This window comes from Drosophila bipectinata, chromosome 3R (assembly GCF_030179905.1).
Source record: "Drosophila bipectinata strain 14024-0381.07 chromosome 3R, DbipHiC1v2, whole genome shotgun sequence".
Taxonomy (NCBI): Eukaryota; Metazoa; Arthropoda; class Insecta; order Diptera; family Drosophilidae; genus Drosophila; species Drosophila bipectinata.
The window spans coordinates 19,055,567-19,080,155 of NC_091739.1; the positions used below are offsets into that span (position 1 = coordinate 19,055,567).

Genomic DNA, 24,589 nt, shown 5'->3' on the forward strand with positions numbered 1-24,589 from the left:
TTACATACTTGAAAGTCCTCTGGCAGATCCTCAATGGTCACATCGTGTTCCAGATACTCGCTGAGTACCTCGTCCACTCGGGTCAGCCAGGCCTCGAACTGAACAATGCACTTCTCGGACTGTTCCGCCTCGGTGGCCTTCGGTTCCAGGAGTTCGGTGCGATTTTGGCCTGTTGCTGGAGCTGAGTCCATCTTTGGACAATGTCGTCAATGTCGCGCCTCATGGAGTCGGCCATGAATTCGTTGTCAATAAGCTCGTTGCCAATTTCCTGAATTTTGTCCAGCCATTCCTCAGAGTGCAAGCGCAAAACGTTTTCCAGATCCTTTCAAAAACGGAAAATGTTTGAAAAAAAAAATAAGAAAGGAAAGCTTACTTCTGACTTTAAACTTCTACCAAAACTACAACATACATCATAATCATTTACAAAAACAAAACAAAAAATAATAAATAATCATTTTTAAGATTTTTCGGGTCAGCTTAAGTGCATCCTATGAGAATCGAGGAGGAGGGCACTAAATTTTAATTATTAAAAAAAATAAAAATAAAAAAAAAAAATAATTTTTCCGATTTTTCGGACTTGCTTAAGTGCAACCTATGAGAATCGAGGAGGAGGGCACTAGATTTTATTTAATTAATTTAAAAAAAAAATTAAAAAAGAAAAAAAAAAATAAATAATTATTTTCCCGATTTTTGGAGCCAGCTTAAGTGCAACCTATGAGAATCGAGGAGGAGGGCACTTCTTTTAATTAATTATTTTTAAAAACTTAATTGAATAATTTTTAAATTAAAGCATCTTCTTAAATGTTATCATACTCAAAATAAAGGATACAATTTGGTCCTTCATTACTGTTTGTCTTCTAGGTGCCCAAATAATTAGGCAATGGAAATATGTGTGTTTACATTTTAAGATTTATAATTTATAAACATACTTAAAGAAAGTTATCGTATATCCGATCAATCAGTTATATGGCAGCTATAGGATATAGTCGACCGATCCCGGTCGTTCCGACTTATACACTGAGCCCAAAAGACAGAAGGATGTGTTCAAATTTGTACACTCTATACTTTTAAAACTGAAAGAGTAGGTTAGGTAGGAACAGGTAGACGGACATGATTATATCGACTCAGGAGATGATCCCTATCAAGAATCATGTATGTATATACTTTAAATGGTTGGGGCCGACTCCTTCATTGCTTTGAACACTGACCAAAAGATAATACTCTCTGCTTGGTTTTCAAAATTTTGAAAAATGTTCTCTCCACTCACATCAAGTTCCTCCATGATCTCTTCGGCGTCGGCCGCATTCTTGTTCTCCAGCTTATCCAAGTAGCCCGCCTCGCTTACCACGAACTTCTTGAACTCACCCAACTGGATGGAAATGTGCTCCAGCAGGGCTTTCTTGTCGTAGACTCTCTCTGTGACCTCCGTTCAACGGGCATTCAGGCGGGCGAACTGCTTGGTCAGGGATCCGCACTCGGAGTGCTTGGTTTTGTCCTGCATCTCGTCCATCTGGAGTAGCAACTCTCCGCCCAGTTCGTTCAGTTCGCGGAACTGTGTCGTCTCGTGTTCGCAGGTCTCCTTGAGGGTCTGGAAACGGCACTTGGACTGGAAGAGCTAATTGGAATTGGCGATGTCGTTTATTCTTGATTTGGGGGTATTGGTGGCTCCCAATATGGAGGCTCGGAGGTCATACGAATACGGAGGTCAATATGGGCCACACCGAAAGCCATATCTTTGCCAATAGTCATCTGGTTCTTGAGCGGACTACCTTAAATGATTTGTGGATCGATTCTTCACAAATCTGCATCAAAATCCAGCAACAAAATATTTTTGAGGTTTTTTGTCAATTTTTCTGGGTAGACCCCTTCGAAAATGGGGGAAATGCGTGAGAGGACAAAATCGCCCACGCCGAAAGCCATATCTTTGCCAATAGTTTTTCGATTCTTGAGCGGAATACCTTAAACGATTTGTGGATCGATTCTTCACAAATCTGCATCAAAATCCAGCAACAAAATATTTTTGAGGTTTTTTGTCAATTTTTCTGGGTAGACCCCTTCGAAAATGGGGGAAATGCGTGAGAGTACAAAATCGCCCACGCCGAAAGCCATATCTTTGCCAATAGTTTTTCGATTCTTGAGCGGAATACCTTAAACGATTTGTGGATCGATTCTTCACAAATCTGCATCAAAATCCAGCAACAAAATATTTTTGAGGTTTTTTGTCAATTTTTCTGGGTAGACCCCTTCGAAAATGGGGGAAATGCGTGAGAGGACAAAATCGCCCACGCCGAAAGCCATATCTTTGCCAATAGTTTTTCGATTCTTGAGCGGAATACCTTAAACGATTTGTGGATCGATTCTTTACAAATCTGCATCAAACTCCAGCAACAAAATATTTTTGAGGTTTTTTGTCAATTTTTCTGGGTAGACCCCTTCGAAAATGGGGGAAATGCATGAGAGGACGAAATCGCCCACGCCGTAAGCCATATCTTTGCCAATAGTTTTTCGATTCTTGAGCGGAATACCTTAAACGATTTGTGGATCGATTCTTTACAAATCTGCATCAAACTCCAGCAACAAAATATTTTTGAGGTTTTTTGTCAATTTTTCTGGGTAGACCCCTTCGAAAATGGGGGAAATGCGTGAGAGGACAAAATCGCCCACGCCGAAAGCCATATCTTTGCCAATAGTTTTTCGATTCTTGAGAGGAATACCTTAAACGATTTGTGGATCGATTCTTCACAAATCTGCATCAAAATCCATCAACAAAATATTTTTGAGGTTTTTTGTCAATTTTTCTGGGTAGACCCCTTTGAAAATGGGGGGAATGCATGAGAGGACAAAATCGCCCACGCCGAAAAGCCATATCTTTGCCAATAGTTTTTCGATTCTTGAGAGGAATACCTTAAACGATTTGTGGATCGATTCTTCACAAATCTGCATCAAAATCCAGCAACAAAATATTTTTGAGGTTTTTTGTCAATTTTTCTGGGTAGACCCCTTCGAAAATGGGGGAAATGCATGAGAGGACGAAATCGCCCACGCCGTAAGCCATATCTTTGCCAATAGTTTTTCGATTCTTGAGCGGAATACCTTAAACGATTTGTGGATCGATTCTTCACAAATCTGCATCAAAATCCAGCAACAAAATATTTTTGAGGTTTTTTGTCAATTTTTCTGGGTAGACCCCTTCGAAAATGGGGGAAATGCGTGAGAGGACAAAATCGCCCACGCCGAAAGCCATATCTTTGCCAATAGTTTTTCGATTCTTGAGCGGAATACCTTAAACAATTTGTGGATCGATTCTTCACAAATCTGCATCAAAATCCAGCAACAAAATATTTTTGAGCATTTTTGTCAATTTTTCTGGGTAGAAAATGGGGGAAATGCATGAGAGGACAAAATCGACAACGCCGAAAGCCTTATCTTTGCCAATAGTTGTCCGATTCTTGAACGGAATACCTTAAACGATTTGTGGATCGATGCTTCACAAATCAGCATCAAAATCCATAAACAAAATATTTGTTATATTTTTAGCCAGTTTTTCTGGGTAGACCCCTGAGAAAATGGCACGCCGAAAGCCATATCTTTGCCAATAGTTGTTGGCAATCAATCAATCTGCATCAAAATCCAGGGACAAAATATTTTTTAGATTTTTTGTCATATTTTCTGGGTAGACCCTTTCGAAAATGGGGGAAATGCTTAAGACGTCAATATGGACACCACCGATCACCACTGTCTCCGTTCCACATTCCGGAGGTCGCAGGAGGCCCGATTCAAGCGCGACTCATAGGCGGGCTGTGGAGCTGTACACTTGCTAGGTTTGGCCTGGCAGACGTTGAATCTCATTTTCCATTAGGTTGCGTTGTTCCTGTAAGCGATTGGTGGCTCCTACCTTCCCTTCTCGTATGCTTTGCTATAATCTCCGCGATCTCTTTAAAGATCTTCTCATTAGCCACGAACTCCCAAGCCAAGCGCTGTAAAAAAATCATCATTTATAAGAAATACTATAATATATACATATTTTTTACATACTTGAAAGTCCTCTGGCAGATCCTCAATGGTCACATCGTGTTCCAGATACTCGCTGAGTATCTCGTCCACTCGGGTCAGCCAGGCCTCGAACTGAACAATGCACTTCTCGGACTGTTCCGCCTCGGTGGCCTTTGGTTCCAGGAGTTCGGTGCGATTTTGGCCTGTTGCTGGAGCTGAGTCCATCTTTGGACAATGTCGTCAATGTCGCGCCTCATGGAGTCGGCCATGAATTCGTTGTCAATTAGCTCGTTGCCAATTTCCTGAATTTTGTCCAGCCATTCCTCAGAGTGCAAGCGCAAAACGTTTTCCAGATCCTTTCAAAAACGGAAAATGTTTGAAAAAAAAAATAAGAAAGGAAAGCTTACTTCTGACTTTAAACTACTACCAAAACTACAACATACATCATAATCATTTACAAAAACAAAACAAAAAATAATAAATAATCATTTTTAAGATTTTTCGGGTCAGCTTAAGTGCATCCTATGAGAATCGAGGAGGAGGGCACTAAATTTTAATTATTAAAAAAAATAAAAATAAAAAAAAAAAATAATTTTTCCGATTTTTCGGACTTGCTTAAGTGCAACCTATGAGAATCGGGGAGGAGGGCACTAGATTTTATTTAATTAATTTAAAAAAAAAATTAAAAAAGAAAAAAAAAAATAAATAATTATTTTCCCGATTTTTGGAGCCAGCTTAAGTGCAACCTATGAGAATCGAGGAGGAGGGCACTTCTTTTAATTAATTATTTTTAAAAACTTAATTGAATAATTTTTAAATTAAAGCATCTTCTTAAATGTTATCATACTCAAAATAAAGGATACAATTTGGTCCTTCATTACTGTTTGTCTTCTAGGTGCCCAAATAATTAGGCAATGGAAATATGTGTGTTTACATTTTAAGATTTATAATTTATAAACATACTTAAAGAAAGTTATCGTATATCCGATCAATCAGTTATATGGCAGCTATAGGATATAGTCGACCGATCCCGGTCGTTCCGACTTATACACTGAGCCCAAAAGACAGAAGGATGTGTTCAAATTTGTACACTCTATACTTTTAAAACTGAAAGAGTAGGTTAGGTAGGAACAGGTAGACGGACATGATTATATCGACTCAGGAGATGATCCCTATCAAGAATCATGTATGTATATACTTTAAATGGTTGGGGCCGACTCCTTCATTGCTTTGAACACTGACCAAAAGATAATACTCTCTGCTTGGTTTTCAAAATTTTGAAAAATGTTCTCTCCACTCACATCAAGTTCCCCCATGATCTCTTCGGCGTCGGCCGCATTCTCCGGCGTGTTGCGAATCTTGTTCTCCAGCTTATCCAACTAGCCCGCCTCGCTTACCACGAACTTCTTGAACTCACCCAACTGGATGGAAATGTGCTCCAGCAGGGCTTTTTTGTCGTAGACTCTCTCTGTGACCTCCGTTCAACGGGCATTCAGGCGGGCGAACTGCTTGGTCAGGGATCCGCACTCGGAGTGCTTGGTTTTGTCCTGCATCTCGTCCATCTGGAGTAGCAACTCTCCGCCCAGTTCGTTCAGTTCGCGGAACTGTGTCGTCTCGTGTTCGCAGGTCTCCTTGAGGGTCTGGAAACGGCACTTGGACTGGAAGAGCTAATTGGAATTGGCGATGTCGTTTATTCTTGATTTGGGGGTATTGGTGGCTCCCAATATGGAGGCTCGGAGGTCATACGAATACGGAGGTCAATATGGGCCACACCGAAAGCCATATCTTTGCCAATAGTCATCTGGTTCTTGAGCGGACTACCTTAAATGATTTGTGGATCGATTCTTCACAAATCTGCATCAAACTCCAGCAACAAAATATTTTTGAGGTTTTTTGTCAATTTTTCTGGGTAGACCCCTTCGAAAATGGGGGAAATGCGTGAGAGGACAAAATCGCCCACGCCGAAAGCCATATCTTTGCCAATAGTTTTTCGATTCTTGAGAGGAATACCTTAAACGATTTGTGGATCGATTCTTCACAAATCTGCATCAAAATCCAGCAACAAAATATTTTTGAGGTTTTTTGTCAATTTTTCTGGGTAGACCCCTTTGAAAATGGGGGGAATGCATGAGAGGACAAAATCGCCCACGCCGAAAAGCCATATCTTTGCCAATAGTTTTCCGATTCTTGAGAGGAATACCTTAAACGATTTGTGGAACGATTCTTCACAAATCTGCATCAAAATCCAGCAACAAAATATTTTTGAGGTTTTTTGTCAATTTTTCTGGGTAGATCCCTTCGAAAATGGGGGAAATGCATGAGAGGACGAAATCTTCCACGCCGTAAGCCATATCTTTGCCAATAGTTTTTCGATTCTTGAGCGGAATACCTTAAACGATTTGTGGATCGATTCTTCACAAATCTGCATCAAAATCCAGCAACAAAATATTTTTGAGGTTTTTTGTCAATTTTTCTGGGTAGACCCCTTCGAAAATGGGGGAAATGCGTGAGAGGACAAAATCGCCCACGCCGAAAGCCATATCTTTGCCAATAGTTTTTCGATTCTTGAGCGGAATACCTTAAACGATTTGTGGATCGATTCTTTACAAATCTGCATCAAACTCCAGCAACAAAATATTTTTGAGGTTTTTTGTCAATTTTTCTGGGTAGACCCCTTCGAAAATGGGGGAAATGCGTGAGAGGACAAAATCGCCCACGCCGAAAGCCAGGAAGAGAGGAATACCTTAAACGATTTGTGGATCGATTCTTCACAAATCTGCATCAAAATCCAGCAACAAAATATTTTTGAGGTTTTTTGTCAATTTTTCTGGGTGGACCCCTTTGAAAATGGGGGGAATGCATGAGAGGACAAAATCGCCCACGCCGAAAAGCCATATCTTTGCCAATAGTTTTCCGATTCTTGAGAGGAATACCTTAAACGATTTGTGGATCGATTCTTCACAAATCTGCATCAAAATCCAGCAACAAAATATTTTTGAGGTTTTTTGTCAATTTTTCTGGGTAGACCCCTTCGAAAACGGGGGAAATGCATGAGAGGACGAAATCTTCCACGCCGTAAGCCATATCTTTGCCAATAGTTTTTCGATTCTTGAGAGGAATACCTTAAACGATTTGTGGATCGATTCTTCACAAATCTGCATCAAAATCCAGCAACAAAATATTTTTGAGGTTTTTTGTCAATTTTTCTGGGTAGACCCCTTTGAAAATGGGGGGAATGCATGAGAGGACAAAATCGCCCACGCCGAAAAGCCATATCTTTGCCAATAGTTTTCCGATTCTTGAGAGGAATACCTTAAACGATTTGTGGATCGATTCTTCACAAATCTGCATCAAAATCCAGCAACAAAATATTTTTGAGGTTTTTTGTCAATTTTTCTGGGTAGACCCCTTCGAAAATGGGGGAAATGCATGAGAGGACGAAATCTTCCACGCCGTAAGCCATATCTTTGCCAATAGTTTTTCGATTCTTGAGCGGAATACCTTAAACGATTTGTGGATCGATTCTTCACAAATCTGCATCAAAATCCAGCAACAAAATATTTTTGAGGTTTTTTGTCAATTTTTCTGGGTAGACCCCTTCGAAAATGGGGGAAATGCGTGAGAGGACAAAATCGCCCACGCCGAAAGCCATATCTTTGCCAATAGTTTTTCGATTCTTGAGCGGAATACCTTAAACGATTTGTGGATCGATTCTTTACAAATCTGCATCAAACTCCAGCAACAAAATATTTTTGAGGTTTTTTGTCAATTTTTCTGGGTAGACCCCTTCGAAAATGGGGGAAATGCGTGAGAGGACAAAATCGCCCACGCCGAAAGCCATATCTTTGCCAATAGTTTTTCGATTCTTGAGAGGAATACCTTAAACGATTTGTGGATCGATTCTTCACAAATCTGCATCAAAATCCAGCAACAAAATATTTTTGAGGTTTTTTGTCAATTTTTCTGGGTAGACCCCTTTGAAAATGGGGGGAATGCATGAGAGGACAAAATCGCCCACGCCGAAAAGCCATATCTTTGCCAATAGTTTTCCGATTCTTGAGAGGAATACCTTAAACGATTTGTGGATCGATTCTTCACAAATCTGCATCAAAATCCAGCAACAAAATATTTTTGAGGTTTTTTGTCAATTTTTCTGGGTAGACCCCTTCGAAAATGGGGGAAATGCATGAGAGGACGAAATCTTCCACGCCGTAAGCCATATCTTTGCCAATAGTTTTTCGATTCTTGAGCGGAATACCTTAAACGATTTGTGGATCGATTCTTCACAAATCTGCATCAAAATCCAGCAACAAAATATTTTTGAGGTTTTTTGTCAATTTTTCTGGGTAGACCCCTTCGAAAATGGGGGAAATGCGTGAGAGGACAAAATCGCCCACGCCGAAAGCCATATCTTTGCCAATAGTTTTTCGATTCTTGAGCGGAATACCTTAAACGATTTGTGGATCGATTCTTTACAAATCTGCATCAAACTCCAGCAACAAAATATTTTTGAGGTTTTTTGTCAATTTTTCTGGGTAGACCCCTTCGAAAATGGGGGAAATGCGTGAGAGGACAAAATCGCCCACGCCGAAAGCCATATCTTTGCCAATAGTTTTTCGATTCTTGAGAGGAATACCTTAAACGATTTGTGGATCGATTCTTCACAAATCTGCATCAAAATCCAGCAACAAAATATTTTTGAGGTTTTTTGTCAATTTTTCTGGTTGGACCCCTTTGAAAATGGGGGGAATGCATGAGAGGACAAAATCGCCCACGCCGAAAAGCCATATCTTTGCCAATAGTTTTCCGATTCTTGAGAGGAATACCTTAAACGATTTGTGGATCGATTCTTCACAAATCTGCATCAAAATCCAGCAACAAAATATTTTTGAGGTTTTTTGTCAATTTTCGAAATATTTGTCAATTTTTCTGGGTAGAAAATGGGGGAAATGCATGAGAGGACAAAATCGACAACGCCGAAAGCCTTATCTTTGCCAATAGTTGTCCGATTCTTGAACGGAATACCTTAAACGATTTGTGGATCGATGCTTCACAAATCAGCATCAAAATCCATAAACAAAATATTTTTTATATTTTTAGCCAGTTTTTCTGGGTAGACCCCTGAGAAAATGGCACGCCGAAAGCCATATCTTTGCCAATAGTTGTTGGCAATCAATCAATCTGCATCAAAATCCAGGGACAAAATATTTTTTAGATTTTTTGTCATATTTTCTGGGTAGACCCTTTCGAAAATGGGGGAAATGCTTAAGACGTCAATATGGACACCACCGATCACCACTGTCTCCGTTCCACATTCCGGAGGTCGCAGGAGGCCCGATTCAAGCGCGACTCATAGGCGGGCTGTGGAGCTGTACACTTGCTAGGTTTGGCCTGGCAGACCTTGAATCTCATTTTCCATTAGGTTGCGTTGTTCCTGTAAGCGATTGGTGGCTCCTACCTTCCCTTCTCGTATGCTTTGCTATAATCTCCGCGATCTCTTTAAAGATCTTCTCATTAGCCACGAACTCCCAAGCCAAGCGCTGTAAAAAAATCATCATTTATAAGAAATACTATAATATATACATATTTTTTACATACTTGAAAGTCCTCTGGCAGATCCTCAATGGTCACATCGTGTTCCAGATACTCGCTGAGTACCTCGTCCACTCGGGTCAGCCAGGCCTCGAACTGAACAATGCACTTCTCGGACTGTTCCGCCTCGGTGGCCTTCGGTTCCAGGAGTTCGGTGCGATTTTGGCCTGTTGCTGGAGCTGAGTCCATCTTTGGACAATGTCGTCAATGTCGCGCCTCATGGAGTCGGCCATGAATTCGTTGTCAATTAGCTCGTTGCCAATTTCCTGAATTTTGTCCAGCCATTCCTCAGAGTGCAAGCGCAAAACGTTTTCCAGATCCTTTCAAAAACGGAAAATGTTTGAAAAAAAAAAATAAGAAAGGAAAGCTTACTTCTGACTTTAAACTACTACCAAAACTACAACATACATCATAATCATTTACAAAAACAAAACAAAAAATAATAAATAATCATTTTTAAGATTTTTCGGGTCAGCTTAAGTGCATCCTATGAGAATCGAGGAGGAGGGCACTAAATTTTAATTATTAAAAAAAATAAAAATAAAAAAAAAAAATAATTTTTCCGATTTTTCGGACTTGCTTAAGTGCAACCTATGAGAATCGAGGAGGAGGGCACTAGATTTTATTTAATTAATTTAAAAAAAAAATTAAAAAAGAAAAAAAAAAATAAATAATTATTTTCCCGATTTTTGGAGCCAGCTTAAGTGCAACCTATGAGAATCGAGGAGGAGGGCACTTCTTTTAATTAATTATTTTTAAAAACTTAATTGCATAATTTTTAAATTAAAGCATCTTCTTAAATGTTATCATACTCAAAATAAAGGATACAATTTGGTCCTTCATTACTGTTTGTCTTCTAGGTGCCCAAATAATTAGGCAATGGAAATATGTGTGTTTACATTTTAAGATTTATAATTTATAAACATACTTAAAGAAAGTTATCGTATATCCGATCAATCAGTTATATGGCAGCTATAGGATATAGTCGACCGATCCCGGTCGTTCCGACTTATACACTGAGCCCAAAAGACAGAAGGATGTGTTCAAATTTGTACACTCTATACTTTTAAAACTGAAAGAGTAGGTTAGGTAGGAACAGGTAGACGGACATGATTATATCGACTCAGGAGATGATCCCTATCAAGAATCATGTATGTATATACTTTAAATGGTTGGGGCCGACTCCTTCATTGCTTTGAACACTGACCAAAAGATAATACTCTCTGCTTGGTTTTCAAAATTATGAAAAATGTTCTCTCCACTCACATCAAGTTCCTCCATGATCTCTTCGGCGTCGGCCGCATTCTTGTTCTCCAGCTTATCCAAGTAGCCCGCCTCGCTTACCACGAACTTCTTGAACTCACCCAACTGGATGGAAATGTGCTCCAGCAGGGCTTTCTTGTCGTAGACTCTCTCTGTGACCTCCGTTCAACGGGCATTCAGGCGGGCGAACTGCTTGGTCAGGGATCCGCACTCGGAGTGCTTGGTTTTGTCCTGCATCTCGTCCATCTGGAGTAGCAACTCTCCGCCCAGTTCGTTCAGTTCGCGGAACTGTGTCGTCTCGTGTTCGCAGGTCTCCTTGAGGGTCTGGAAACGGCACTTGGACTGGAAGAGCTAATTGGAATTGGCGATGTCGTTTATTCTTGATTTGGGGGTATTGGTGGCTCCCAATATGGAGGCTCGGAGGTCATACGAATACGGAGGTCAATATGGGCCACACCGAAAGCCATATCTTTGCCAATAGTCATCTGGTTCTTGAGCGGACTACCTTAAATGATTTGTGGATCGATTCTTCACAAATCTGCATCAAAATCCAGCAACAAAATATTTTTGAGGTTTTTTGTCAATTTTTCTGGGTAGACCCCTTCGAAAATGGGGGAAATGCGTGAGAGGACAAAATCGCCCACGCCGAAAGCCATATCTTTGCCAATAGTTTTTCGATTCTTGAGCGGAATACCTTAAACGATTTGTGGATCGATTCTTCACAAATCTGCATCAAAATCCAGCAACAAAATATTTTTGAGGTTTTTTGTCAATTTTTCTGGGTAGACCCCTTCGAAAATGGGGGAAATGCGTGAGAGGACAAAATCGCCCACGCCGAAAGCCATATCTTTGCCAATAGTTTTTCGATTCTTGAGCGGAATACCTTAAACGATTTGTGGATCGATTCTTCACAAATCTGCATCAAAATCCAGCAACAAAATATTTTTGAGGTTTTTTGTCAATTTTTTCTGGGTAGACCCCTTCGAAAATGGGGGAAATGCGTGAGAGGACAAAATCGCCCACGCCGAAAGCCATATCTTTGCCAATAGTTTTTCGATTCTTGAGCGGAATACCTCAAACGATTTGTGGATCGATTCTTCACAAATCTGCATCAAAATCCAGCAACAAAATGTTTTTGAGATTTTTTGTCAATTTTTCTGTATAGACCCCTTTGAAAATGGGGGAAATGCGTGAGAGGACAAAATCGCCCACGCCGAAAGCCATATCTCGATTCGATTCAAATCTGCATCAAAATCCAGCAACAAAATATTTTTGAGGTTTTTTGTCAATTTTTCTGGGTAGTCCCCTTCGAAAATGGGGGAAATGCGTGAGAGGACAAAATCGCCCACGCCGAAAGCCATATCTTTGCCAATAGTTTTTCGATTCTTGAGCGGAATACCTTAAACAATTTGTGGATCGATTCTTCACAAATCTGCATCAAAATCCAGCAACAAAATATTTTTGAGATTTTTTGTCAATTTTTTTGTATAGACCCCTTTGAAAATGGGGGAAATGCGTGAGAGGACAAAATCGCCCACGCCGAAAGCCATATCTTTGCCAATAGTTTTTCGATTCTTGAGCGGAATACCTTAAACGATTTGTGGATCGATTCTTCACAAATCTGCATCAAAATCCAGCAACAAAATATTTTTGAGGTTTTTTGTCAATTTTTCTGGGTAGACCCCTTCGAAAATGGGGGAAATGCGTGAGAGGACAAAATCGCCCACGCCGAAAGCCATATCTTTGCCAATAGTTTTTCGATTCTTGAGCGGAATACCTTAAACGATTTGTGGATCGATTCTTTACAAATCTGCATCAAACTCCAGCAACAAAATATTTTTGAGGTTTTTTGTCAATTTTTCTGGGTAGACCCCTTCGAAAATGGGGGAAATGCGTGAGAGGACAAAATCGCCCACGCCGAAAGCCATATCTTTGCCAATAGTTTTTCGATTCTTGAGAGGAATACCTTAAACGATTTGTGGATCGATTCTTCACAAATCTGCATCAAAATCCAGCAACAAAATATTTTTGAGGTTTTTTGTCAATTTTTCTGGTTGGACCCCTTTGAAAATGGGGGGAATGCATGAGAGGACAAAATCGCCCACGCCGAAAAGCCATATCTTTGCCAATAGTTGTCCGATTCTTGAGCGGAATATATTGAACGATTTGTGAATAGATTCTTCATAGTTTATAGTATAGTTTATGTTTAATACTTTTAAGCTTATCTACAAATAATCTAACTTAAATAGGAAATATAAAATTTTTTGTTTAATGGTTTTTGCTCCTTGAACTTGGTTCAGTGCCTATCCTGCAACTGTACCCAGAAGTCTGGTGGAGATATGATTAGGCCATTCAGGTTTTGGGAAAGATCTGGCAGTTTATCGCCTTTGGCCAAAACGAAATCAAAGTTCTGGCACATGGTCGCCGTCATTAGGAAAAGCATATTTCGGGCAAATGTTTCGCCAGCGCAAAGTCGTTTTCCTGCTCCGAAGGGTAATGAAACGTCCAACTTTAGATTGAGTTTTCCTTCCGAGTCAAGGAATCGCTCTGGGCGGAAGTTTTCCGGATCCTTCCAGACGCGAGTGTCCGAATGGAAGGCATACAGGCTGGGTATAACGATGGTGTCCTAGGAGAAGATACAACAAATAAACATAAATATGTTTTCAGAGTTTATGTAAAACTTACTTTGGGTATTTTGTAACCCAGCAACTCGGTATCCACCAATGCCTTGTGGGGCACATCAGAAGGCACCAGTGTCTCAATGCGTAATCCTTCGCGAATGGTGGCCTCTGTGAAGGGCATGCTCTTGCGATCCTCCAGAGTTGGGAGCCGTCCACATCCAACTACCTCATCTACTTCGCTTTGCATTCGTTTCAATACCTCTGGATAAAGCATCAAATATTGGATCAGCAAGGACAATTGAACCCCTATGGCGGTAAAGGCGGGAAATGAAAAGTCCACAAGGCCCATTATGAACTGATCTCGGTTAAAACCGAAACCAGGAGATTGACGCATCTCCGTTATATAAACATCCATAAAGTTGCGCTCCACGCCCTCCTCATAGGTTTCCAAATGACGGTCCACAAAATCGGCAAAGAACTTGTGAACAAACACGTTGGCCTCCAGCATTTGACTGTAGCCACTCAGTTTTGGCCATAAGTGACGGATCCAAGGAAGGATACTTAACATTCTCCCGTAGTCATCGGCGTTGCGCTGGAACTGCATCCCCAGTTGACAAAGCTTAATCAGTCTACCCATTTCCTGACGTGGTTGGCATTCGTTGTAGACAATGTGGAAATGCGAGTTGGCCGAGAAGGGATTAAAAAGTAGCGGAAGCTGTACGCGGTATCCACCTGGCTTAACCATGGCCTCCTCGTGCGGGTATTTTGGCCCGTTTCGGATCAGGTCCAGCATGTCTGTAAGCTGCTCATGGATCACCAACTCAAGTTGCTGAAAGCGACGCCCGAATCCAAAATCGCGAAGGTATCGAAGGATAAAACGACGCTGTTCCTTCCAGAGGGGTCCGTCTTGGAAGAAAATACCTGTAGATAGGAAAAACATTGTTTTGTTAATATAATAGAAAGTGTTTTTCTCTCAATTTCTTATCAGAAACGAGAAAGAAAGTAAAAGTAGACTTGTTTTTGTGCCAATTAGATAAGATAATTGCGGTGAATAACTTAGAAAATCAGACCTACTAACATTAGCCATCGCGTAGCAATCTTTGCGATTAAAAGTAATTAGTTGGACACTTAAATATTTGCTTGTATTAAACAGAAAATAAAATTAAAAAACCTTGTCACTGATTAGGCTTTAAATAAAATAAAAATAAACCATAAAATACAAGGTACATATTTATGTACATATATCAAGAGTTAATAGCTCACTAGTGATAAGAGTGCTTTGTTTTTTCCGCCTTTTCAATTAATTGCATATTGACCCGATTAATTGAAACAAAGCTATTATTAACATTAAGTTATCAGCATGACTATGACCTGACCAATAATTTCCATGTTACCTCGGATTTCCTCGCCGGGATCCCGCATGGCGGCCACAAACAGTCCGGGACGTCCATCGAACGCCTTGTTGTTGAGGATCTCGCGGACACCCTCGTAGTTGTGGACCACGGCCACGGGAAAGGGACCCACATGGAGTCCAATGATATCCGATTTGTACCATCGACTAAGGGTTAAGGCGGCCTTGTGCAGATACTTGAAATTTATCATCAAAAGGAAAAGGTAGCTCCCAAACAATGGTATCCTTGGGGGTCCTGTTAATTATCCGATTAGCTTATGCAAAATATGTCCTTTGGCTTCCCGACGAACCAGGAGGAAATCCTTTGGGTCGCGCCACTGCATATCGATACGATAGGCACAACAATACCGCAACGCAAGTTACCAGGAGAAGTTCCGTGATCATTTTAAAGTCCGGCCACCGACTGAGTTCATTTCTGGCGTGCAGTTGCGTTTTTGTAGCGTTCCCTTGTCCGATGATAATTCACACACACTCTCTCACTGGCCGCCGGACAGGAGCAATTACACAAAGGCAATCTATGTATATAAATCGGTACTTAGCCGATCGGACCGTTCGAGTGCCATTTCGTCTCAGTTATGACTTTTCTGATTGTCAGTTTAACAGCGGCGGCCAAGAAGTTTAGCCTTTTCATCATTTAAAGACTGTTTTCTAAATATTTTTTTTAGTCTAATTATTATTTAAAATAAAAATGGAATATTTTACAAATTCTAGGACAGTTTCTCTTTGACATAATCTTATATACAAATTTAATAAATCTATTTATAATTGACATTAAATACTTTTAATTATTGAACCTCAAGCAATTAGATTTTCAGTTTGAAATGTCGTTTTTAATATAATAGAGTTTGAGGAGGGTTGTGTTCCAGAGTTCAATATCAGATGTGATTTGTGGGCGAGGTGAGATCAATCTCAATTATGTCCACCTTGTCGTTGTCCCTGCGAGGCGGCGTAGAATAATTCCATTTCATCGACATTTTCTTCGAAAGCGAGACAAGTTGTCGCCATTTGTTTACGTCTATATTGTTTTTTTGAAGTCTTTGGCACAGAGAGTTCAGTCCCTCTGCGTCCGTTTCTGCCAAGTCAAAGGGTACCCATTGGTCGCCATCGGGGTTCCTCAGTACAGTGACACCTTTCACACGTGCCGGCAACGCATCGTGATTTATACTTGTCCCAGTGGCCCGTTTCAGCGCGTGTATGCTATTAAATGTAAACAAAGGAGCATATGTACTCGGGTGAGACATTAATTATATCATTATATAGAAAGAGTAACAGTTAATTTCGGCTTTTTGTTTTATATAAATGTGTGGATCATTGAATATTCCATAAAGGATAAGAGAATACTCGGAGAAGTAAAATAAAATAGGATTTTAATTCAAGATTATTATGAGGTATGGGGCTAGATGATTCTCCTTGATTTATCCTATATAAGCTTTAATATTGTTGTGGTATGCACTAACCATTCCATTAACTCGTTGTTGTGTTCCCGCACTGTTGCTTCTTGCTGTTTGGTGGCCTCCAGTTCCCGTGTCAGCTCCTTCTCCAGTTGCACTCGCTTGTCCAACTCCTGGCGGTTCAAGACAAGCAGCCTTTCGATTCTTTCATGCTCCCGTTGCTGCCAATCTGCTTTTTCCATTGCTGTGACTATTTAATAGGAAATATTTGTTTAATTTAGGTTTTAAAAAACTGTTTTGTTTACAAACTAACGCAGATTGTCATGAAATTTGGAACTAATTTTGCTGATGTTGGTCTCGCGGATCTGCAAACGTATCTGCTTGTTGAACAATTCCTTCAAACGCAGAGAATAGTTTGATTGATCAACTTTATGTGGTCCAACGGCCATATTAACAGGGTTTATATTTATTTTGGTAAAAATTGTTTTAAAATTCAGCGGCGTTTGTTTTGCTTGGCTTCCAGTTAGAGATGATACTTCCAGCGTACATAGTGCTGCCAGACCCTGTTAATTTTTGTCTGTTTCGAATTATCGATAAAAAATAAAGGAACTGTGGCAAGGGAAGGTCTAAAAATATCGATTACCGAATACCATCTGTAAGCCATTGTTTCTCATCTCTAAAAGCCGGCAAGCAATCAGTAAAAAAAAATCAAGTTAAGGAAACTTTAAATAAAAGCCAAAACGCTGCATTTTCCTGAATTTTTAAAATATTCATGCGGTTGTTGCTCTTCACTTGCACTCAACCCTTACGAAATCTTCTCGCCCGTAATTTTAGTAGCCGCGTTGGAAAGGTGAGAACAACAAAAATGTGGTGCAGAAAATTTGCAAGCTTTGTGCCAAAATCATTTTATGCGAACTAAGCAAATCTAAAAATAGTGGTAAGCAATTTTGCATAACGAGTGGACACCATACGTTTGCTGAAGACCTGGAAAAATCGCCCGAAAAATTAATTCCATGATGACACTGCAATTTAGTGCAAAAGATGCTCTACGCATTTTTTCTTCAAGAATTTTGGGAAACGGTCAACGACCCACTTGTTGTTCTTGCTTCGCGGCTCAAGGTCACTCCGTTTCTTTCTCTTTGGGGGTCCCTATATAAATTGATTTTATAAGTAGTAGTCTTATCTTTATATCCAAAGATATCATAAATTGCCAAGAAGCTTTGTTTATTGTCCATTTTTTTGATAACCTTGAACTTTAAAGAAAAAAAGCTTTAAATATTGTTTCTTGCACAAAAAGGAGAAACTTCTAAGGAGTTACTCCTTTATTTTATGTTACCCCCACCAAGACCCGGCCAAACCTTATCTTTTTGAAACCTCTCGTGATTTATGGATGACTGCATCAATTGACGGCGAGTAAAACTGAGAGACTAGCAGTGCTACTGCGGTACAAAGTCGTCGACTGATAAGCATGTGGGGCACTTGGCAAGGTAGTAAATCCGAGATTAGCACGTATATCTTATCGCAATGGCTTATCGCTGGGATTCAGTGGCATTCCCTAAGCTTCGATTCAAAAACTCTACTCATTCTTGTTATTTTTCTCCCACAGATGGCAACAGACCTGAAATTCAACGCTTCGCTGGGGACCAGCGATCCCCAGACCCATCCCGTACTGATTATCGGCCAATTGCGCCATCTGAATCTCGTCAAGTTCGCCGATTTGGCAAGCAAACTGTGTCCTAGAGTGAACGAAGAAACATTCCAGAATGCAGTCGCCTGTTTACATCCGGCACCGACTGATAAGGTTTCTCTCTACCTGGATTCGGCCACTATAGCTGCGCTTCCTTTGAAGGCTTCCCGTCATAATACGGCCTCAAGAGCTCATGCCATTACCCGTCTGGTGAAGACTCACGTGATGAACGTACCGGAGGAGACCGTGGTGCTAGTTTGCGAGCGGGACAACCTTTTTGCCAGCGCTTGTGCGGTGGTTCGTGCTTTCCCGCTATACTCTCGCAAAACCGGCAATGGGCTGGCGCCAACTCCGGTTAAATCCGAGCAAGGTTGTGGCGATGGAGCTAATGACACTAGCCGAAATTTGGTCAACGTGGAGTTTCTGGTGATCGACAAGGAAGGCGGCGTGGAAAGTTGTCCACTGTCGGAGGACGAGATCAATTGCCTCAATGAGACCACCAGGGCCATAAGGCTAACCGCTCGCATCGTCGACATGCCCTGCAACGAGATGAACGTTGACCACTTTATCCAGACTGTCGAGGAGATCGGAGAAGAGCTCTGCATTAAGCCAGAGGTTATCCGTGGCGAGGAGCTAAGGGAACGTGGGTTCGGAGGAATTTACGGCGTGGGTAAGGCTGCTGCGGTGCCACCAGCACTGGTGGTACTTTCCCATCTCCCGAAAGGTGCCCAGGAGACCATTGCATTGGTGGGCAAGGGCATTGTTTACGATACCGGCGGCCTGAGCATCAAGGGCAAGACCGCCATGCCGGGCATGAAGCGGGATTGCGGTGGAGCCGCTGCTATTTTAGGGGCCTTCTATGCCGCCGTGAAGTGCGGATTCAAGGATAATCTGCACGCTGTCTTCTGCATGGCTGAGAATTCTGTAGGGCCCAATGCCACAAGGTGGGTTACCAATTTTAATATTACTCCCAAGTTGTTTGTAAAAATATATCTTTATTATGCAGACCTGATGATATTCATACTTTGTACTCTGGACGCACAGTGGAGATCAACAACACGGATGCCGAGGGCCGTCTGGTGCTGGCCGATGGCGTAGTCTTTGCTAATAGGGATCTAAAGGCCAACATTATTTTGGATATGGCTACATTAACTGGTGCTCAGGTGAGTCTAAAATTTACTCTAATTTAGTCTGTGGTTAACTTTCAACAGAATGCCAGCACATTTTCGAAAGCCACAAAATAATTCTACCAATGTCCAAAGTAATTTCAGTTTCGAGATCTTTACACCTTCAATCCGGGGCAACCAGGTTGTAAGAATGAATTTGTGGGCGGGTGGCCTTGGCTCTACTTGAGCCACAGCGCTGTTGTTATGCGAGAATTTATGCCATGCTTTATAAAAGTCACGAGGTTAATTGGAAAAATAAATTGCAAATTTGGTTTTTCGCTGGCAACTTGGAGGAATAGCAGCGGCAGTATTGGCAGACCAGCAACTGCAAAGGATTCGTCGTTTGTGGCCGTCGGATGGTTGTGCTGGTGGGTGGTTCGGTGGGGTGGGATGGGGTTTTCCCATTTTCCGCTGCAACGGCAGAGCAAACTGAGTAGCTGCTGCGATGGAGCACAATTACCATAAATCTTGACTGCAATTTGCTTAAAATATGATGCCAATTTACGTTATTTGTGGTTCGATGGGAAATAAATCGAAACTGGCCATGGCGTGGCCTGTGCTTGCGTTGTCCTCCTCCACCCACCGAAAGCTGCATTGTTCTCCTCTTATCATTCCTTCTTTTTTTCGGTCCTGAAAATTCCTTGGTCTACTCAGCCTAAAAACATCCAAAAACCCCTGCGTGCTTCAACTGGCTCCAACATTTTGTTATTTTGTTTAGAATTCAGTTTTTGGCGTTTTGCTTGTTGTGCTTAATTTCATTACACCCAGACACACACCTAGACGGGATGCAATAATATTAATTACCAACATTGGCGCAACTGCCACTGCCACTGCCACTGCTAGTGCCACTGCAACAGCAACAGCAGCAACAACAAATGGCAGCCAACACTTTTTCGCTTTTACATTTTATGTTCCTGCTGCTTGTTACACCTTTTGCTGCTGTATTTTCCTGAATGCTGGTGGTATTTGTGCACTTGAAGAAATTTTAAATAAAGAGAAAATTTAAATATTAAATTTAAATATTAAAATAAATAATAAAAATCACTGCCAGTAAATTAAAAGCTTTAAAATGGTATAGATTTATTCAAGGACCGGCTTTAAAAAATATGTAGAAATATTTCCTCAAGTTTGTATTTGATTTCCTTAAGTTTCCATTGATTTAAATATATCCTTTTCGCCTTTATGGTTTTGCATTTTGTAGTGTATTGCTGGTGTTGGGGCCTTTGTTGCTTCTGCTGCCATTGGAGCTGCCTTCATTTGTCCAGCTGCAGTTGAACACGGGCGCCATGGAGTCCTTGCCTGTTGTTTGGGTGTTGCTTCTGCTAAATAACCTTGCACCTTTTTATTGCTGGTCGCGTCGGAAGCTCGCAATTTTCGTGCTTACTCCTCTCAACACCCGGTACACCCCCAACCCTTAACATTGTTAGTTGCTGTACAGTTTTATTGCTGGCATTTTGTTGATTGTTACTTGTTTTCTATCAAACACCTCCCCTAAGTGGGAGTGGGAGTCTATTCTTAAATATATATCTCCACGGCCATGCCGTTGAATATTTCATTTGCGATTACTCACATCCAAAACAATACTATATCTGGTTCCAGGGCGTAGCAACAGGCAAATATCACGGCGCCATATTGACAAACTCGGAGACATGGGAGGCAAAGTCGTTGCAGGCTGGACGCAAATCCGGCGATTTATTGGCGCCTATTATTTATTGCCCCGAATTGCATTTCTCCGAATTCGCCTCGGCACTGGCTGATATGAAAAACTCCGTTTCGGTAAGTACTTTTTCCAAATGTAATAAAATCCAATTGGAAAAGTTGATCCCAAACTTAAGAAAGAATATGGATTAAACAATAAGTCTGTCTTTTAAGTTTTAAGTTATTTATAGGAATGCCTTTAGTATTTATTTTAAATCTAAAAGATTTCCTAGAAATCCTATTGTAGATAAATTCTCCCCCCAAATCTTTTAAAGTTTTCTCAACCCAAATTCCTTTAAAACAAACTATCTACACTTGCCATCTCATCCTGCTTGATTCATCTCCTTTTTTTTGTAGAATTTTTGTAGATTAACAGAAGCATGGCTTGCCCCAAATCAATCCCCAAAAGTAGCTTAATTTATGCATTATCGAAGACACCCGTGCCGAACTTTTAGGGCCTTCCACATCCGAATTTTCCACAGATGAAAAGAGAGTGACTTTGAGAAAGTTTTAATCAAGTTTCGATGTAACTTTATTCATTTGTTTTCAATTCATTTTCCGCTTTTCCCTCACTTTTTTTTTCTTCTTTCTATTCTTTTTTTTAAAGAACTCCCTAGATATTTTACACACACATTTTTAATTAACTTTATCGCTTGCACTCAATGTTGTTCTTTTGTCTTACACACGACCGCACGGTTGCGGAAAAATGATGAACGTCATGTTTGGTTTAAAGATTGATTAGTATTACTCTGATTTATGCCACACACACACACACACACATACACCGGGACGGACACCCTAGCATCGCACTCTCTGGTCCATGTAGCATTCACATGTATCAAAAACTTTGGCGTTCAATCTACGCCAGCAGCCACTTTTGCAGCCATTAGAAAGGCCAGAGGATTGAGGAATGGGCCGAGAGTAGGAAACCCCGACTGGGTCTGGGGCTTGGTGAGCCATAAACCCATCTCTGGGCGCTGGCCAGCAGAGAGCGAGGTGCGTCGGTGCCTCGGTTGCTCGGTGCCCCCAGGCTCTCAGTTCCAGTTCCTGCCACAACAGCCAACCAAATCGAGTTACCTTATTGTACGATGCAAGCGCTTCGGATCAATGGTCATTCATCATTGTCACGCCGTGGGCGGAGGTTCGATGTGGCTTGGCGGTGGGACTGGGATCTGGCTGGCTGGCTGGCTGGTGCGTAGATGCCGAGCGGGTCAAGTGGCATGGCAATTTTGGCCACCTGCCAATCGCCCATCCAGCCCTACTTCGATGGGTACACCTAAAAAAAAAGGGTCTGAAACTAGAAGTTATTCTTAAATGGCAATACCAACTAGATATTATAATATTTTTTAATTAAATTAATTTTTTATAAGTTCTTTAAATTTTATAATATTTTCTTTTCTGTTTGTTTTTGTCAGTTATGCCTCCATGTTTGGATGTTTGATTTTTCGTCAGGCTCCCTTCGGCCTTCCTCACACCGGTTGTGTGTGTCTCCTCTCGAAAAAAATGGGAATCAAGTCAAAATATCACACCATTGCAGGTTGGCCATGCCACACACAACACACCCTCACCATCACACACCCACACCCCCTCCTTCGTCCTGCTGCAGTTGATGTGACAGCGCCGCGCACTTTGTCATTGGTGTCTGTGATAAAGTGTTTTAAATTCCAAATGCATTCAACGTTAAATGCGAAAAAGGTGAAATACCTGCCCACTAAGCCACACCCTCAACGCCAAACGCCATCACCGTCCGCCCGTGTCTCCCATTTTTTTTTGTGCCACTTGGCGGGATGGTTTTGAGGCAAATTCCCACGCGTTGCGTTTAAATTACATGAGCTCGCTTTTTTTCGGACTGCCTTCTGGTGCCTTTTATTTTTTTGTTTGTGCCTTGGGGGAGTCTTTTCCCCTAGTTTGCCACTAAATGGAGGGATTATGAGTGTTGTTAGCGGTCGCCAGGGCATTTTGTTGCCCGCTGGCTTTGGCTTTCGTTGCCTGGCTTTCGTTTCAGCTCATTTTGGCAACCGTCAGCAGGTAGCCAGCCAGCCAGCTAGGGGGCTGGGCAGATGGTCCTGGTCCCCTATCTGCCATCCATCTGGCTTTTAAATAACCGATTCCCATTTGTTCCGCACCATTTTCGAGTTGTGATCCCTGCTCTCGTGCGGCGATATTTGTGGCTGTCTGCCATCAGGAGCGTTGTCCTTGCCGCCGATTACACGCTGCGAGTTCGCGAATTAAATGAAACCATTTAAGCCGATAATTAGGGGATGTCTCTTGACGTTCGAAACTCCACAAATCGATGTGGAAGTGGGGTTTTGGTTTTCCGTCTGACCATTCCGGAATGCTGCTATTTATGAAACAGTCTCTTTGTGGCTTACCCTTTTGAAATTGGAGCCGAAATCGAACAGAAAGCTTAAAGTTGGGAATATATAAATCAAGTTCTGTTTAAGAAAATAATTTAAAGGAAAAATTCCAAAGAAAATGACCGAAAAACGTATTAATTTTCGATGAACAACCATCCCCAATCTGTTTCGTATCAAGGGCAGCAGAAAGTTCTCATTAAATTACCATGTTCTGCGAATTACTTTCCGTTTTTTCCTTTTAACCTTTGGGCCTTTCCTCGCTTCGATTTTAAAACGAAATTTCGTCTTCCAAGCCACTAAGCAGGAGCAAACAAAAATGGAAGAAAGTAAAAATAATATTATCCCAAATTACGGCAACTTTATGACCGCGACTGTCCGACCTAGAAGCCATTTATGCATCCAACCACTCATTCATCCGTCCACGGTTGGCTTTTCCCAGTAAATCAGTCTTAGACTTTTCTTTGTCTGTGGCTTTGGTGGTAGTAGAGTAGAGTAGAGTCGAGGGGTGTCATAAGTAAAACATAAGCAACACGACGGCGGGACAATAAAATTTGCTTAAACATTTCCAATTGTTTCTCAATTTCCGGCGGCGACGGTGACGGTGGCGGCGGCGCGTAGGAATCCAAGTCGAAAGTTGCTCGACGTTTTATGACTGGGAAATTTTCCCATTGTTGGTAATTGATTTTTATGTTAAATCGTAAAAAGCTGTGCTCGCTTTCAGAAGACGAGCATGAATTTTAGATAAACCCATTCCATTTCATTTGGATTCGTGTGGCACAAGCCAAGCAACGTGTTGCAGCGTTTTGCGGTACAAGCGGCACACCCGGCGTATGCGTAATTTTTTTTGTTTTCAGGTTCAACCCAAGTTCAGTTCATTTTTATTGGGCGTCGACATTTTAAATTCAATTGTAGGGCGACTTTTTACGTGGTTTAATGAATTAAATTGAACTTTTTATGTGGAAAAAGTTTTTTTTACGGCCCGACCTCCAGGCGCCTAATATTTTGCCAGCCAGAGGCTGGCTCGGCTCTTTTGCGGTTATGCTTAGCATGGGTTAAGTTTTTTGATTAAAGTATGCCGCAACAGTTTATAAATAATGCCCCAGCTCAGTGGTTTAAATGCAGATTTCACCAGGGGGAGAGCCAAGTCCAGTTTGGGTTGAAAGTTAAAATGGTCGGTCGTTGGTGGAGGGGAGGTGGGAAGTCACGTAATTTGCGAAATGATCCCCATTTCCGTTGCCTACTTGAGGGGGCGGCAACGAATACCGGCGACTTTGTTAACACAAATCTTTCCGCTTGTTATGCTTGGGTTTCCGTTCAACTTTATCCACCCAAGGCACTGGTGTTGAGAGTATTTCTTTTTTTTAAAGAATTCAAATTGTTTGAAAAGCGTTTCTTACAAAAATGGAATTT

At 41.3% G+C, this 24,589-nt stretch overlaps 5 protein-coding genes across 7 annotated transcripts in view; 1 reads left to right on the top strand and 4 right to left on the bottom strand.

Moving 5' to 3' along the window:
- The window catches only part of grsm (granny smith), a 31,247-nt gene that overhangs the window by 3,624 nt on the left and 3,034 nt on the right, over window positions 1-24,589 (top strand). For 2 of the 3 annotated variants that reach the window (XM_070280939.1, XM_070280940.1), the window contains exons 4-6: window positions 17,878-18,902; window positions 18,965-19,121; window positions 20,724-20,900. In XM_070280939.1, coding sequence (XP_070137040.1) covers window positions 17,878-18,902; window positions 18,965-19,121; window positions 20,724-20,900 — 1,359 coding nt within the window. Of the gene's footprint in view, window positions 1-16,943; window positions 17,122-17,877; window positions 18,903-18,964; window positions 19,122-20,723; window positions 20,901-24,589 lie in introns of those variants that run through there. The other variant, XM_017249078.3, reaches the window with a different exon arrangement.
- Window positions 3,846-4,218, bottom strand: LOC138926684 (dystrophin, isoforms A/C/F/G/H-like). The gene is made up of 2 exons (XM_070281663.1): window positions 4,036-4,218; window positions 3,846-3,977 (listed from the first exon to the last, which is right to left on the bottom strand). Exons 1-2 carry the CDS (start codon window positions 4,216-4,218, stop codon window positions 3,846-3,848), a joined length of 315 nt encoding a protein of 104 aa, XP_070137764.1.
- On the bottom strand, window positions 9,402-9,774 carry LOC138926686 (dystrophin, isoforms A/C/F/G/H-like). Its single transcript, XM_070281666.1, has 2 exons — window positions 9,592-9,774; window positions 9,402-9,533 (listed from the first exon to the last, which is right to left on the bottom strand). The coding sequence occupies exons 1-2, from the start codon at window positions 9,772-9,774 to the stop codon at window positions 9,402-9,404; spliced, it is 315 nt and encodes a 104-aa protein (XP_070137767.1).
- Cyp304a1 (Probable cytochrome P450 304a1) lies at window positions 13,080-15,470 on the bottom strand. Its single transcript, XM_017249079.3, has 4 exons — window positions 15,171-15,470; window positions 14,864-15,115; window positions 13,534-14,390; window positions 13,080-13,474 (listed from the first exon to the last, which is right to left on the bottom strand). Exons 1-4 carry the CDS (start codon window positions 15,262-15,264, stop codon window positions 13,145-13,147), a joined length of 1,533 nt encoding a protein of 510 aa, XP_017104568.2. The 5' UTR covers window positions 15,265-15,470; the 3' UTR covers window positions 13,080-13,144.
- On the bottom strand, window positions 15,606-16,801 carry Spc25. The gene is made up of 3 exons (XM_017249081.3): window positions 16,585-16,801; window positions 16,338-16,521; window positions 15,606-16,077 (listed from the first exon to the last, which is right to left on the bottom strand). Exons 1-3 carry the CDS (start codon window positions 16,718-16,720, stop codon window positions 15,756-15,758), a joined length of 642 nt encoding a protein of 213 aa, XP_017104570.2. The 5' UTR covers window positions 16,721-16,801; the 3' UTR covers window positions 15,606-15,755.

What these genes read in the sequence shown, in the direction of transcription:
- LOC138926684 (XM_070281663.1), bottom strand. Translation starts at nt 4,218, where the DNA reads ATGGACTCAGCTCCAGCAACAGGCCAAAATCGCACCGAACTCCTGGAA. An exon ending in ATCTGCCAGAGGACTTTCAA is followed by an intron (nt 3,978 to 4,035) that starts GTATGTAAAAAA and finishes ATTTTTTTACAG; the next exon opens with CGCTTGGCTTGGGAGTTCGT.
- LOC138926686 (XM_070281666.1), bottom strand. Translation starts at nt 9,774, where the DNA reads ATGGACTCAGCTCCAGCAACAGGCCAAAATCGCACCGAACTCCTGGAA. An exon ending in ATCTGCCAGAGGACTTTCAA is followed by an intron (nt 9,534 to 9,591) that starts GTATGTAAAAAA and finishes ATTTTTTTACAG; the next exon opens with CGCTTGGCTTGGGAGTTCGT.
- Cyp304a1 (XM_017249079.3), bottom strand. Translation starts at nt 15,264, where the DNA reads ATGATCACGGAACTTCTCCTGGTAACTTGCGTTGCGGTATTGTTGTGC. An exon ending in TCCCGGCGAGGAAATCCGAG is followed by an intron (nt 14,391 to 14,863) that starts GTAACATGGAAA and finishes TCCTATCTACAG; the next exon opens with GTATTTTCTTCCAAGACGGA. An exon ending in TGGGTTACAAAATACCCAAA is followed by an intron (nt 13,475 to 13,533) that starts GTAAGTTTTACA and finishes ATCTTCTCCTAG; the next exon opens with GACACCATCGTTATACCCAG.
- Spc25 (XM_017249081.3), bottom strand. Translation starts at nt 16,720, where the DNA reads ATGGCCGTTGGACCACATAAAGTTGATCAATCAAACTATTCTCTGCGT. An exon ending in CAAATTTCATGACAATCTGC is followed by an intron (nt 16,522 to 16,584) that starts GTTAGTTTGTAA and finishes CCTATTAAATAG; the next exon opens with TCACAGCAATGGAAAAAGCA. An exon ending in AACAACGAGTTAATGGAATG is followed by an intron (nt 16,078 to 16,337) that starts GTTAGTGCATAC and finishes TACATTTAATAG; the next exon opens with CATACACGCGCTGAAACGGG.